The sequence below is a fragment of the Melospiza melodia genome, chromosome 18 (assembly GCF_035770615.1).
Source record: "Melospiza melodia melodia isolate bMelMel2 chromosome 18, bMelMel2.pri, whole genome shotgun sequence".
In the NCBI taxonomy this organism is placed as follows: Eukaryota; Metazoa; Chordata; class Aves; order Passeriformes; family Passerellidae; genus Melospiza; species Melospiza melodia.
Window position 1 is genome coordinate 16,356,414 of NC_086211.1, and position 15,266 is coordinate 16,371,679.

Sequence of the window (15,266 nt, forward strand, 5' to 3'; positions counted from 1 at the left end):
AAACCTGATTAATAGTAACCTGGGGAAAACAAAGTTCACAAGTGTCACTATACCATTTTTTTTCTCTTCTGTTTTGTATAAGAGTAGGGGATGCAGAAATTACCCCTGGACTATTTTTGATCCTGACATCTTCAGATCTGGGCAGTTTCATGTGTTTTAAGAGCTCCCAAGCACACACAGCTGTCTCGCTCATCTACACTTGCTGAATTTTAAGGGCAGATCAGTTTGTACACAGACTAGGTACCATGCTTAAAATCACTTTAAGAGAGAGATTTGTAAATCACTGCAAGTATAATCAGAGAGGATTGTAGTTCTAATCATCCTTTCTCTGAGAATTTTCCATGTGGAAATACTTTGTTTTAGTAGTTCACAGAGAAAACTCATCATTTCTTTCTGCAGCTTTTTTCTCAAGAGCACACTGATCACATTGCTGTGTCTGGTGCATGATAGTAATGCTACAGAAATACTCTGCTATTCTGGAAGGTCTTGTAAATTCCTGCAACTTACACAATGAGTGTTACTCTCTGTGTTTAAATCTGTTCTGGTTTATTGTTTCTCTCACATAGAGAACACTGCTCCCTAGACCGTCTGGAAATCCGTCCCAGCATGTCTGTTCCTTTTCTATCTTATCCAACTCATCCATTACAGGTGAGTCTAGCACTTCTACAAACTGAAAAGTGTCCCTTAAAACTGAATAAAGAGGTAATTTCTAAAAAGAAGAAAATACTCTTTTGAAATAACAGTGTCACTAGCCTTCAGGATGATGGAATTACTCTCCTGGGTCATTGTGAAGCAAGTTGTGCTTTTTATAAAATTTTTTTCTTCAATTTCCCAAGATTGAAATCACAGAAGAGCAAGGAGTTCTCAACAGGAAGACGAAATTTGGAATAAAATACTTAGATAGGAATTTTTGTTCTGTAGGGTGTAATAATTTGTCTAGATTTTATATTGGACTTAGCCTAGTACCTGGGATACTGTCTAAATTTTATACAGCAAAAGCAATATACTGCCCATATGTCCTTTTCTGCTGGTACACTCTTGAGTACAGTGGTAGTAAGGTGATCCCCATGAAAAGCAGCATGAGGCCTGAAGAGTTGTCTTCACTGACAGTATGAGAGCAGCTCCAGTAGCACAGCAGCGCTTGCTGTTGCGTGTCCGTGGCAAGACACTGCTTAGCTCACATCACTATTTTAGTGCTATTCCATCATCTCCACTACTTGCATTCCTGCAGCTTGCTGCTGTTTAGAATTTACTTGCTTCCATTGAATTGTGTTGTGTTCTGCTTTAAAGGTGTTAGATTTCATTTGCCTGACAGGTATTAATGCTTCCCCCCAGGGAGAGGTTCATTTCGGCCAATCCAGTCCTCACTGACTAAAGCTGCTGTTTCTCGTCCAATTGTGCCCAAAGTTCTTCCAACACAGGCCACCAACCATCTGTCTAGTAAGTAATTCTGAATTCTGCAATAAAACCCATGCTGGTGTCTTCCAGGCAGGTACTGTCTCACAGTAGAGAGTGGGTTCTATAATTAGAACAATTAATGAGGTTAAAACAGTGACTGCATCTATGTTTTACCTAGAGAATTCTTTTGAGATGAGAAGACATTCAGATGTTTGAAGTGAATTTTAAAAAGTCTGGGTGAGGTTGACCTTTACAACAACCTACAATTTTTACACAGAGTCTAATCAGAGGCAAGATAACAAAATAAGGCTCTTTTGTTTCTAGACCTCCTCTAGTAACCCATAGAAAATTTCTGGAAATTGCATAATTACTTAGCAATTTGGAGGACAAAAAAAAAAAAATAGAAGAATGGAAGGGGAACTGGGATGTTTCTCAGCTATTTTGATATACCTAGTAAGAGGTTGGAACAGGGCAGAAAAGTCAAACATTTTAGCTAAAAGCAGTGTTACACTTGGTGCAGAGAAGCAGCTGACCCAGATGATCAGATCATTACCATTGCTGCTTTTTTACATAGGTGCAGTTTTGACTCTGGGTAAGTTTAAAAAAATCATCTTTTAGAGAATCATAACAAAGTGAAGAAGAAGCTTGCAATATGTTTTTTGGTGTTTTGTCTCACCCAAGGTGCTATTGACTTGGCAGCTAAAAGTGCTGGCATTATCCCTGGTAGTCCCATGCCTGTCCTGGATGCAGATGGTTTGCCAGGTGTGTCTTCATTGTCACCGGATGCAGTGCCCACAGTAGTGACAGGGCAGGAGCCAGCAGCAGCACATCAGAATGGAGGCTCCATCACCACTGTGGAGGTCAGAGGCTCTTAAACAAGCTTTTTTCAAGAGCTTAACTGTCTTGTTCTTTCATTGTATAAGAAAGCTGTATTATTATGATTCCTCAGTGAGCTTTCTCCTGGGGCTTGCTGTTAGACACTGCTGTCATGGCAGACCCAGTCTGTGTTGTGTGCTGTGTATTTGGGGTTGAGGGATCAAAGCATCATCTCATTGAATGAATTTCCTTCCTGTAAAATGGGTTGCAGCTGGTAGAGCATTGAACTTGGCAATCCAGAAATCTCGCTTGATAAAAAAGGATGGCATTTCAGAAATTCAGGAGGGAATCTGGGGAAAAACATGGACTTTTTGGGATTGTATTTGGAATGGAAACACTAATTTCTCCTTGCTGTTTCTTTCATTGAGACCCAGACACATGTTAGTCCATGTCATGTTCTGAGGGAGTTGATGTACCATTTTGAAGGACATGAGATATATGAAGAGCACAGATGAATGGTAATAGGCCTTTATCTCTTCCCTCCCCAGCTGGTCACTCACGTGGTTTCTGTTGTGCTTGCAGGGCTCAGGCTCAGCGTGCCGGGTGCCGTACATCAGCCTGCCCACCCGGCCCGAGCAGGATGGCTTCCAGGTACGGTGCATGCTGAGGGAACAGTGCTCTGGAATGGGCAATGTTCTGTGAAAATACCACTGGTATTGCTGGTTAAAACTCTGTACTCCCAGGTAATTGTGCACCACTGGTTTCTAGTGGAAATGAAATCCTTAGCATCTGAAGAAGTTTAAAGAAATTTAGGAAAGCTGCTTAAATATGTGTGTGTGCCATTCCCTAAAATCAAAGTGACGCTGACAGTCCTTGACCTGTGAGGGACAAACAAGCTTTACATATCTCTTAATAGAGTGGAGGAGTTTATAATCACTCTGCTCTATCTATGTGCATATTTTAGACATCACAAGGGTTCATTTCAGCAGTTTGCAGTCCTGCTGCCTCCATGTAGCTAAAGGAGAATTATTAGGACTAAAATTGTGATTGTAATGTCAGCATCCTTTCCAGAAACTCACTGTTCATTGTACAGGATCCAGTGAGACATAGGTAGATACTTAAAGAGTGACTGTGATGGCACTATTGTAGGAGTGTTGTCATCCTGTCCCCAGATTCTTTCTCCACTGGGATCCAGGACCTGGTGCTGGATTTTTAGGCCTCAGAATACAGTCTCTTCTTTTCTTCAGTGGAGGCACTTTCCATGCTCACTGTGATGCCTGCATGTGAAAAAAATAGTTTGATTGAAGAGCATAAAGGAGATAAGGATTTTTAAAGATGTTAGGACATGAACCTATGAGGCATTTATTATGGTAATGGGGCCTTGGGTTCTGGTTCTTGCTGTTACGACAGCTGTGTATACACTGCATCAAAAAAAAGCTACAGTTCTACTATGAGGTGCTGGTAATGAGACTCCTTAAAGATCAGTTGAATTTTGGAAAGTCTGGCTGTAAAAAGTGAATAAATGTGAGTTACCAGTTTAAAATATTGTGTATTCCCTTCCAGAAGTTAAAGGGTTTTGCCTACACAAAGTCAAATTAATACATATTTATTGGGAGCTGTCTTGTAGATATATCAGAACTATGTTAATTTTAAGATTATGCTTGTTCTGTTATGTAGGCTGTCTTTGGAATGTTACAGATTCATATTTTTTCAGATTATTTGGCAGGATATGGGCTGAAGCATGTTTGTTTATGCTTACAGGTACTTTTCATTAAAATAATACAGAATTATTATATAAATAGTATATTCCTCTAATTTAGGCATAATATCTACTGGATTTTTTCCCCTAGAAGCCTGGTTGTAATCTGATACTCAGGAGCCAAAATGTGCCTTTTTAGTTTCCTGAGTTCTTAATAAATTTATGAACACTTAATTCCATTTTTTGTAACAGGGTGCATCAGTCCTTTCTATGCCAGAACTGGCCAAGACTTCTCTCCAGAATGGTCTGTCCACCCCTCCTCTTCCCTCATCAGAAGCTTCCAGTACTCGGCTCTCTCCTCCCAATGTTTCTGCTCTCTTGGATATTTCCCTGCCTGGACCACCTGAGGATGTGCTTTCCCAAGGCGAACCTGCCACTCAGATCAGTGATTCCATCATTGAAATAGCCATTAGCTCTGGCCAATACAGTAAGTCTAAGACTAGCTAAAGTCTGCCTATCAACTTTAAAAAAATTCCTGACATCTTACATAGCAGCAGAAACTTTTCCAGGAAGGAGTTCTTGGGTTATGAGGTTTTTGTGGGTTTGTTTTTTGTTTGTTTGTTTGTTTCCAAATATCTGTTGGAAATAAAATTCTGTGCCTGACCTTTATTTTCTAGCAAATATGGGGCAGGGGGAGGTTGTTGTTGTTGTTTGGGGTTTTTTTTCCTTTCTAAACAAAAATTGTTGCAGTGTCCTGTAATTTTACCATATTGACTGAATTCGTGATCCCCGACATCGGCTTACAGGTGAAGGTGTTTCTCTCTCTCCTGCAAAGCTGAATGGCAGTGACAGCTCCAAAAGTCTTCCATCCCCATCCAGTAGTCCTCAGCAGAACTGGATTGCATCTCCCACCCATGATCCCCAGTGGTACCCCAATGACTCCACAGACTCCTCCCTCAGCAGCTTGTTCTGTAAGTGTCCACATACAGAGAAGTGCAACCAAAAAACGTTTTCCTGTTAACAAAAAAAAATCCCAACATTGTTTAACAGAAGTGAATCCTTTGAAAAATTGTAAACCCAGTAGGACATTTGTAGAATTATTCCAAATACTTCTTGCTTTCATTTCCATGGTGTTGCCTTGAGTACATTTTCTCTCTCTTTACAAGTCTGTTCCTGAAAAGATCCTATTGCTAGATTGGGGCCCATAGCTTGGGACAAGTAATTCTTTGGCACTTCCATGTTATCTGTTTGGAGCCTGACTCATCAGTTAGGGCGAGACATTTGGACTGTTGTGCCAAAATGAACAGATGTCTTTGGCTCTTCTGGTGGAAGAACAGACTTGGTTGTGTGCTTGATAAGTACTATTTCAAAGACATGAGATCACTCACTGGGTTTGGTTGAGGTTTAGCTGTTGAGAGTTTTTTTTTTAATTAATAATTCATGGAGCCACTGTAATAAGTCTTCTTACTCTTAGCAGTGTGGTATCAATGCTGGCAACATATAATTTTTAAAAGATGGAAGAAATGGATATCTGTCCTCCATTTTGAATTTCCTTGACCTTCTTTTTTATCCTCCCAGTTAAGAACACTCAGTGCAGTGACTTACTGATGTGCCTTTTCTTTGTAGCAAGTTTCATCTCCCCAGAGAAGGGACGAAAAATGTTACCAACTCCAGCTGGGAACACCAGTGGCACCTCCTTGCTGGGACCCAGCCTGCTGGATGGAAACTCACGGGACTCCTTTGTGTCGAGGTCCCTGGCAGACGTGGCAGAGGTATGTCAGCAAATTGCACTCAGAGTCTGCTTCCTCTTGAGGTGTTGGAAGTTACAGTTACTGGGTACTGAACCTCAGACCTTCCTGAGATACTTCAAATGCAGAGGGGCTTTGACGCCTGCACTTCAGCTCAGTAGAGAAGAATTACAGTCACAACAGAAAGATGTAAAATTATCTGAGGGCAATTACCCGACCCCAGAGCTGGTGTGAGAAGCTCACCTTCTCACTGCTGTAAGTGCCTTCAACCCAGGTTCTTTTTGCTGAGGGAGGTAATATTCATCTGTTGGACATACCTTTGTTCTGACAGAGAAAAATTCAATCATTCTGTTGTGTGTGTCCTGCTTTGTAGAGCAAGACTGAAAGTGCCAAAGATAAGAGCAAGATTAATAGTGACGCAGCTACAATACAGTTGGAAACCTGGTAGGAAAAAATAGATAGGTCCAGAAGGAAGAAGTAGGACGTGGCTAATAACAAGTCACTTGAGAGGATGGAAGAAGGTTCTGTGCTGCTGAATTACTTGTCTCTGTTGGCAGAGGTATCCCTTTGTTTTGAACTCTTCTGAAGGGGTAGAATGAAGCCCAGCAGTTTTTAAGGCTGTGACACACTCAAGGACAGAGCTCCCTTTCAGAGGTACAGACAGGAAGAATGAGCTGCAGGAACATTATGCAGCTTAGCAAAGAAAATGCAAAGTCCTGCCCTAGGAAGGGACTAAGGAATAACCCCACAGCAGTATCAGCTGGGTATTGGCTGCCTGGGAAGCGTCTCTGCTGTACCTCAGACGTGAGCTGAGCGTGATCCAGGGTGGATCCAAAGGTGTGGAACCAAAAGTGTGGAACCAAAGGTGAATGATCTCATGAGCTGTTTTTAACAGGAGCATGGCCAGGATATTGAACAAAATTATTATTAACCTGCTCTACTCTGTAGAGCAGTGGTGTCTGTCTGCTGTGAGATCATGCCTAGAATATTGTCACCAGTTTTGAATATCCAGTATATAGGAGAGAGAGTTTAACCAGAGCAAGCTCAGCTGAGGTTTACCAGGAGAATCAGGTGGTGAAGAAAGGGTGATGTCTAGACTTGTTCAGCATAGAAAAGGCTTCAGGATGGGAGGGGCCTTGCTGCCTGCCAATGCCTGCAGTAGGGTCATTAGAAGATGTAGCAAGCCCTTTACAAAATGGTGATGGGAGGTGGGAGAAACAAGCAAAAGCTGAACTGAGAAAGGTTCTGCTTTATCTATAGAAAACTTCACTTCGACAATAGGCAGGCAAGGAAACAAGTTTCCCAGAAATGTTATGCAGTGACTGTCTTCAGAGCTTTCCAGGGCTCACATCAATAAAGCTCCAAGTGAGCTGGTCTGTCCTTATAGGTGAATCTGCTTTGAGCAGGTGGTTGAATTAGAGGCCTGTTCAGATCCCTTCCAGTCTCAGTTATCACACAGTTTAGTTATTAAACTCATTACAACATCACATAACTTGTAATTTCTTGGGGACTTTCCCTTATGGAAGGAATGTGTCATTTCTCTACTCCCCTTTGGATTTGGATAAGGAGGTTCTGTACAGACCATGTAACCAGGAGCTGCAGCAAGTTATGCTGATTTAGTGTGACATTGGCAGCTTCAGACCTGAAACACAGATCCACTTCTCACATAAATATGAAGATTCTGTTTGCTTGGTGGTAAGAAGTTGTCAAGGTGTGTTCTAATTAAAGAAATATAATTTATTTGCATGGTTTTGAAATTACATTGGAGCCCTCAGTATTACCAACTCCCTTTAGAAGAAAATGAGGTAAGCCTCCATGTTATGCACAGGTGAGCAGCTCTTGTGGCAGAGGTAATATCTTTAGATCATCTACCTGTGCACCTTAATGCTAAATTGGAGCAGGTAAGATCCATTGAGACTATAGGTGGTTAGGCTTTTTAGAAGCTTCCATTTAGTTGTGGATGAGAAGAGCTGTTCTCTAACTCAGGTCAAGTGAGATAAAGTGTCTCTTTCATATGAGGAGAGGCTGGGAAGGAAGCTGAGGGAGCGAGACACTTCTCAGAATGAGAGGCTGCAAGCAAAATTTGAAACACAGTAAATTCCACCTGAAGACAAGAGATCTGTTTTGAGGTAATGAGGCATGGAAACAGGATACCCAGAGAGTTTTGGAATGTCTGTGCATGGGGATAATTCAACACCTGCCAAGATCCAGGGCAGCCTGTTCTAAGCTGACCCTGCTCAAGTGAGATGGTTGGATAAAATGCTCCCAGGATGTCCCTTCCAACCTCAGTTATTCCATGAAATTGCCACTGACATGTAGCTCATCTCTTCTCTCCTTGTCTCTTCCAGGTGGTGGATTCCCAGCTGGCTTGCATGATGAATGAGAACAGCATAGATTACATATCTCGCTTTAATGACCTTGCCCAGGAGCTGTCCATACCTGAGCCCACTCGCAGGGAGATCCTGTTTGATGGAGGAGGTGGTGGTCCCCCGACTGGGGATCTGTCACAGTAAGGAAATGACCAGCAGGCTGGTGCAGACTGTTCAGCTAAGTTGGAGCTTGCAGAGCTGGAACTTGATGAGGGAGCAGCTGAGTCTGAGTTGTCCCTGTCCTGTGTGCTTCTTTCTAACTGAGAAGCATTGGTTTCAAAGGTCTGAAGAAATACTTGCAAGTCCTGGAATGTGCAATATGCTGGCAACAACAGAACATGGAATAATGTTACAGAAGATAGTGTGTCCCTGCATCAGCAATGTATGATTGCAGGTTTGTGGGACAGTCCTGGACTTGTACTTTGGAATAGCCTAAGCAAGCAGCTCAAGCATCTCAAGTGCCACAAGCTCCTGTTTATGAATTATTGTTTGCGTAGTGATCAAAATGCCATGCCTTCTGATCCCCATGAAAGCTGTGGAGGATAAGGGTAGGTGTGCGTAGGGGAACCATTGTGTATCTTGACAGGTCCTAGTTGGCAGCTTTCTTACAATTCAGTCAAACTGAAGTTCTTGCACTCTGTTCAGGGCACTGCCACTCCTCGATGCTATGTTCCTACAGACGACTCTGTTCCTTTGGCTCTTTGACCATTCCAGTGGGGCTCACACCTGCTTGCTTGTTTGGTAGGGAAGCTCTGTTCTGCCCTCCTCCCATGCTGCTTGGATCCCCTACTTTTAACCCCATCACATCGCAATCATCATCATCACCCTGACTGCACTCATATTCTTAACCTTTGAGATTCTTCAGCACATTGCACAGTTCACCCTGTGAGTGAAAGAGTGCTTTATTGCTCTCCCTGAAGAACACTTGCTTTTTAGGTCTGGAAACATGGCAAAAGAGCTTATGCTAGGAAAACTCTTTCATAATTAGTCTTGGCTTTGCTGGAAACATGTAAATATTGCCATCTTCACAAAAACTGAGGATTTACCTGGGAGAGGAAATAAGAAAGAATATGGTAATGTGTAGGAACAAATACTAGGTTAATGCTAAAGCAGTTGAGATCAGTTTTGTGTTATGAAGAGAAGTGTCAAGTCCTAGCTTAATCCCTTAGTCCTTCCCTGCTTCCTCTTTCTTCTGTAAACTCTGGGTGCTCTGTAGTACCTCACCATCATTCTTCATTACAGTCACTCCCAGGCATGAGTGGATTTGGCACTCCCTCTTTGAAATCCCTGCACATTTAATGTTGTGTTTTACTGTAGGAAAAACCCAGATACTGATTCCAGGAGGTTCAACAGGATAGCAAGTTAATAGTTAATCCTCCTCTCCTCTCCTCTCCTCTCCTCTCCTCTCCTCTCCTCTCCTCTCCTCTCCTCTCCTCTCCTCTCCTCTCCTCTCCTCTCCTCTCCTCTCCTCTCCTCTCCTCTCCTCTCCTCTCCTCTCCTCTCCTCTCCTCTCCTCTCCTCTCCTCTCCTCTCCTCTCCTCTCCTCTCCTCTCCTCTCCTCTCCTCTCCTCTCCTCTCCTCTCCTCTCCTCTCCTCTCCTCTCCTCTCCTCTCCTCTCCTCTCCTCTCCTCTCCTCTCCTCTCCTCTCCTCTCCTCTCGTTAGAGGATATTTCTTTGCTGGTGTGAGTAGATCTGAACTTTTCCAAGGGACTGCTCCTGTATACACCTCAACCTTGTGTTAATAATGAACAAACAAACCTTCTCCATCCCATAGGCTGCTATCATGGGTTCATTTCCTAACTTGCACTATACTTGGTGGATGTAGTTCTGCCTGCCTTTAGCTACTCATAGGAGGCATTTCTTTGACTGGGAGTCTATTGTAACTTGCTCACAATGCACTGACTGCTGTTTGCCCAGTCCCTTCACTCTGCATTAGGCAAATGATTTTTAGCTTCTACAGAGTTGGTCTTGTGTTTTATGTCATTAGGAGAAAATTGAACAAGTTTTCTGATGCACACAGAGCCTAGTTTGAGAATTCTGATTGAATTGTCAGAAAATCACATAAACCTGGAATAGGAAAAGTTGAAGGCTGTCACAGAAATGAATGCTGGGGCCTGTTTTGTTCTGAGCATTCTGCCTTGGTATGGAGAAGACACCTGTTACTCTCAAGAGTCATGCCCACTAAAACTTTTCAGTTTTACTTATAATTTAGCTGTGTTATGGTTTGGACTTTCCCAGATTGTTCCTTCTTGGTTTTGGGTTCCTACATTACTAATGCTGATTATTCTATATGCTGTGTCTCCAGAAATCCTTCAGATTTGCAGGACAAAAGTAGAAGGCACCTACTATGGCTGTGGATTACAGAACGTGCAGGAGGAAATGTGTTACATTCTAATCAAGTACTGTCTAAAAAGAAATCTGAACTCTCATTCTTAAACTTCTAAATACTGCAAAAGTAACGTCAGGGTCTCCAGTGTATTTGTAACTTGACAAACTTTTCATCTTCCCTACTGATGCTGGTAAGACAGTGGATATGACACTGAGTTTGGCTCTGAAGTTGCCTAGAATAAAGACCAGTGTTGCTGTACCTGCTGCAGGAGTGGAGAGCAGAGCACTTCATCCTAATCCATGAAGGCTTTTTGCCTGCGATACAAGGAGCTGTCAGCTGCCTTGCCTCAGCATACCCAGGGGGAAGGACCCAGCTGCAGAATGAAGGCAGAACAGGTGGCTGTTTTTGATGATGCCGTGACATCAGAAAACCTCTAATACCCTGAACCTTTGCAAGTGGGCTTGAACCACCCAGTAATAACAGAGTATAAATGACAGAAATCAGTTCAACACTCAGAAGGTTGGGTTAGAAGTGTTTGGCGTCAGCCCCTTAAAAGTTGGCATTATGAAGCAGAGTTTGATTTCAGAAATGTAATGCATTACAAACTGCTTTTTAAGAATAAAGCCCTTTGAGGAAAAGGGAAGAACTTAAGAATAATTAAGATCATTGTGGTAATTCTGAATTGATGCAGTATCTGTTACCCTTACTATATGAAAGGCCGTTTAAACACATTTCTGATCAGACCAGCTCTAGATTTTAGGTGAATGTCCTTTACAATAGTGGTCATCATCAGTTTGTGCCTGAGACTGCTAAGGAGGTGGTGTACACACACACACACACACACGTGCACAGTAGGCCGGGAAGGTGGTAATACTCAAAATTTCTTCAATTTTAATTATTTCAGCTTCCCCAACAACAGTAACAAAATCTAAATGAGGGACAATGTCAGGCTAAGCAGACATCCAAGCAAGTAACACTGAATTGCACACAGTATCATTCATTAGGTTAGTACCTTCCTGGAGCACTGTGAGGTGTTGGAGAGGACTAAGGGACACTAACAGTCTCCAGGTCTAGGATTAACTGCTCTAGGCTTTTCCCTCTCAGTGACCATAAGGCAGTTGTGAGTAGCTGACAAGGTAAATGACAGAAGGTTGGGTGTCTCATCACCATGGGCTGGGTGCAGAGCAGTACCATAGCACAAGGCTGGATCCACCCAGGTGTGTGTGCACACATTGACAGAGATCTGTACAGGGTGTTGCATTCTGATCACTCATACAATCCATTTTATACTGCATCCCTAAATCTACTAAGCATAGGAATAGTAATTATTTTTCATATATCATTGTTAAGCCTTTTTTTGACACCCTCTGTATTTTTAAATTGAATTAAATGGCATGATTCAAATCTAACTTATAAAGACATCTCTTTTACTGACAGCAGATCCCAGAGTGGAAATTCAGTTGCATTTTGTTTTCTACGCTCAGACTTCAGATGCATTTATAAGGAAAGTACTGCACTTTTTTTTAACCTTTTCAAACCTTTCAGTCTGTTAATTTCACAGCAAGTTGTAAATGTTACCTAAGTGAAACCTTGGCAAGCACTACGGCAATAAGTTATCATTAATTATTGAACATGATAACTGCTTTAGAGCTTACGGTTCTGGCAGCAGAATGTAATGCTGTTTCTTTTAATAATAGTTAAGCCATATCATCTAAGGTTTCTGGCTTGTTTGAGATGTGAATTTGTTTTATAGATTATAAATATACCTATATAGTGTATGTATAAAGCAAAATGCCTGTCCTTACTGATTATTTTTTGTACCATACTGTAAATTATATTATTTATTCTTTACCAATTTTGGAAAAAGGTGTTTTGGTTATTTAATATAATATACAAAAGCTGTTAAACTTCTTCTGTTTAAATTTCCAATTCAACTTGTAAAGCTGTTTTTATTCTTGTGCATAAATACATACTAATACTTGGTCTAACTTGTGTCCAGTGTATTCCTTGCTGTTCATGTCCTCTCCGATTTTTTTTCATTTAAGCTTTATTTACATGATCATGTCCTTGTTGGGGGTGGGAGTTAAGATTTTTCCATAAGGCCAAGTCTTTCAGGGTGATTTAATTGCAGTGAAATCAGTTGCCTAACTCCCATTGGCATCTCCCATCCCAGAATTTTGATGATTCTCACCATGATCAGAGAAAATTTTGGTAGGGTTGTTTTTGCTTTATACCTTCCATTCTCAGTAGTGTCTGCTCACGCTGAGCTTCAGAAATGTGGCAAACCAGAGGGCTGGTTATCATGAATGGCCTGTCTTGGGCCATGGGCACCAGAAACAAGGGGAAGAAAGAGAGAATAACAAACAAGACAACCACCAAAAAAATTCCAACCACCACCAAGAAGGTACAATAAAAATGATAGTGTATACCTTGGGGGTTTTATTTTTTTTTTCCCCTATTCAGAGTTTCAGATAGGCAGAGACTTGGCTGTGGAGGTTGCATTCAGGCCATCATGTTTTATGCAGCCACTACCAGAAACACCTTTTCACCCTAGGACACTCAAGGACAGGAAGCCCTGATAGGGTTGCGTAGTCTATCTTCAGAGCTTTCCAAGATAAAACTAACTAAAGCCCATAGAAAGGTGGGCTGAGCTAGCACAGCCTGCTTTGGGCAAGTTGGGCTCAAGGCCTGAAGTTCCTGTGATCTAGGTCAGTAACTAACTCCTTTTTGTACACTTTTAGGATTTTGGTGTCTAGGACATACAAAAAGGCAGCTTTAATGTTGCACTGAGAAAGTACAAGTGTATAATTGATCAGAAATGAAGAATGTTCTAAAAAGCTCAACATAAGTTTTATTAGTATTATTTTGATACTTCCTTCCCATCTAAAAAGTGCATAGTTCTCTCTCCCGCTTGTTTACTGAGAAAATTGGGCTATGACCAAGTTTGAGCTCTTTCTGTGCAGCTTCACCCCTCCACTGGTTGTGAGCTTTTGTCAGTATAAAAGACCTTTACGTCTTTTCCACCTTTTGTCAAAGCTGCAACTGAATCCTTCTCACAATTTAGCTAATTTTGCCCTTAATGACCAAAATTTAAGACTGTAAAAACAAAAGAAATGAGTCTGAAAAATTATTAGCAAAACAAGATACTGCACAGTGAAGAAGTTCTTCCTCATGTTTGCATGGAACTTCCTGGGCATCAGTTGGTGCCTTTGCCCCTTGATTTACTAGTTGACACCAAAGAGAATAGCCTGGTCCATCCTCTCACTACCCACCTTTTAGATGGGTACACATTACACATTTAGATGGGTACACATCTCATACACATTAATAAGGTCCCCTCTCAGCCATCTCTTCTCAAGGTCAACTCCCTCAGCCTTTTCTCATTAGAGAGATTCTCCAGGCCCTTGACCAACTTAATTGCACTCTGATAGTGCTCAAGGCACTCCATGTCTCACTTGTACTGTGGGGCCTAGATGTGTACACAATGCTCCAAATGTGGCTTCACCAGGAGTTGAGGGGCAGGATCATCTCCCTCAACCTGCTGGCAATACTCTTTCTAAGCCCTGGACAATATTGCCCTTTTTGGCCCCAAGACACACAGCTGGTCAGGGACAGATAGCTGTGCACCAGGACACCCAGATCCTACTCTGCAGCACTGCTGTCAAGTGGGTTGGCTCCCAGCCTGTACTGGTGACCAGGGCTGTTCCTCCACAGGTGCAAGACCTGCGTTTCCCCTTGTTGAATTTCAGAAGGTTCTTCTCTACCCACCTCCCTAAGCTGTTGAGGTCCCTCTGAAGGCCTGCAAAACCCTCTGAAATATCAGCCACTCCTTTGTATCAGCAGTGAACTTGCTGAGGACACATCTGCTCTTTCATCCAATCACTGATAAAGTTATACAACACTGAGCCCAGCAGAGAACCCTGGGGGACACCACTAGTGACAGGTCTCCAACCTTACTCTACTACTGATCATGAGCCTCTGGGATCTGCCACGCAGGCCGTTCTCAATCCATCCCACTGTCCACTCATCCAACCCACTTTTCTTGGGTTTGCCTGTGATGAGGGTATTGTGAGGGAAAAGCAAGGTGGGCAAAGAAGAACTTTGCTTGCTTCCCTGAGTATGGATTGCCCTCCACTTGCTTCTCACTTCCCAACTGGTGCCTGCTCTTTGCTGGAGGATGGATAGAGGATCTCCTTTCTTTTGGATGCTCCTGTCTTAGGAAGGCCATGGTCCCACCAGTCTATGTGTCTCTCTGATTTTCTAATACTTCTCAGCCTTTCTAGTTTGTCTTGTAGCTCTACTACCAGGCTGGACAGGTCATCCACTTGGTCTTATCTGATGCTGAAATAGAGATTTTTGGAGTTCACTTGAATTAGCAATATGAATTAAGTATTTAAAGTTTAGCCTGTAGAACTATGTGTTGAATTTTAGCCTTTTTACTTAAGAAACCTCTGCCGTGGTGCAAAGGGCATAGGAAAATGCAGATTTCTGAAGTTTCTTGCATACAGAAAAATACTAGAGAAGACCAAGAGATACTAAAAGCCCAGATAAAGGAACTCCTCTGTCTCCAAGCTAATCAAGGCCGACAGATTACTCAGATAAGCACCAAGAAACCAAAAGCGCATGCGCAAAGGAGAAAAGTTCCGAAGTTCAGTCCTGAGGAAGACCACAATCTTCAGCCTCAGAGACAACCAGAGACCCCCGTGCCACCACCACAGCAAACAAGGCGTGCCCAGAAGGGCGTGGATCTGATTGCCATGGGAGGCGAGAACAGGCGGGGCCAGGGGTTGAATATGCATGGCAAAGTTGTGCAATGTATTGCATATGGAACACCTTTGTGAATAAAGATGTGGGACAGCCCGAGGCTCGGGGCACAAGTTCTCACGACAGCTGTCTCGCTTGTGCCA

General features: G+C 42.4%; 1 protein-coding gene across 4 annotated transcripts in view; it reads left to right on the forward strand.

Moving 5' to 3' along the window:
- CRAMP1 (cramped chromatin regulator homolog 1) overlaps nucleotides 1–12,326 on the forward strand; it is a 49,006-nt gene extending 36,680 nt beyond the window's left edge. For 3 of the 4 annotated variants that reach the window (XM_063171363.1, XM_063171361.1, XM_063171362.1), the window contains exons 14-21: nucleotides 567–648; nucleotides 1,336–1,440; nucleotides 2,080–2,258; nucleotides 2,797–2,865; nucleotides 4,166–4,400; nucleotides 4,720–4,884; nucleotides 5,540–5,685; nucleotides 8,010–9,491. In XM_063171363.1, coding sequence (XP_063027433.1) covers nucleotides 567–648; nucleotides 1,336–1,440; nucleotides 2,080–2,258; nucleotides 2,797–2,865; nucleotides 4,166–4,400; nucleotides 4,720–4,884; nucleotides 5,540–5,685; nucleotides 8,010–8,174 — 1,146 coding nt within the window. In that variant the 3' untranslated portion in view covers nucleotides 8,175–9,491. Of the gene's footprint in view, nucleotides 1–566; nucleotides 649–1,335; nucleotides 1,441–2,079; nucleotides 2,259–2,796; nucleotides 2,866–4,165; nucleotides 4,401–4,719; nucleotides 4,885–5,539; nucleotides 5,686–8,009; nucleotides 9,492–10,335 lie in introns of those variants that run through there. The other variant, XR_010029968.1, reaches the window with a different exon arrangement.
- The last annotated feature ends 2,940 nt before the right edge of the window (nucleotides 12,327–15,266 follow it).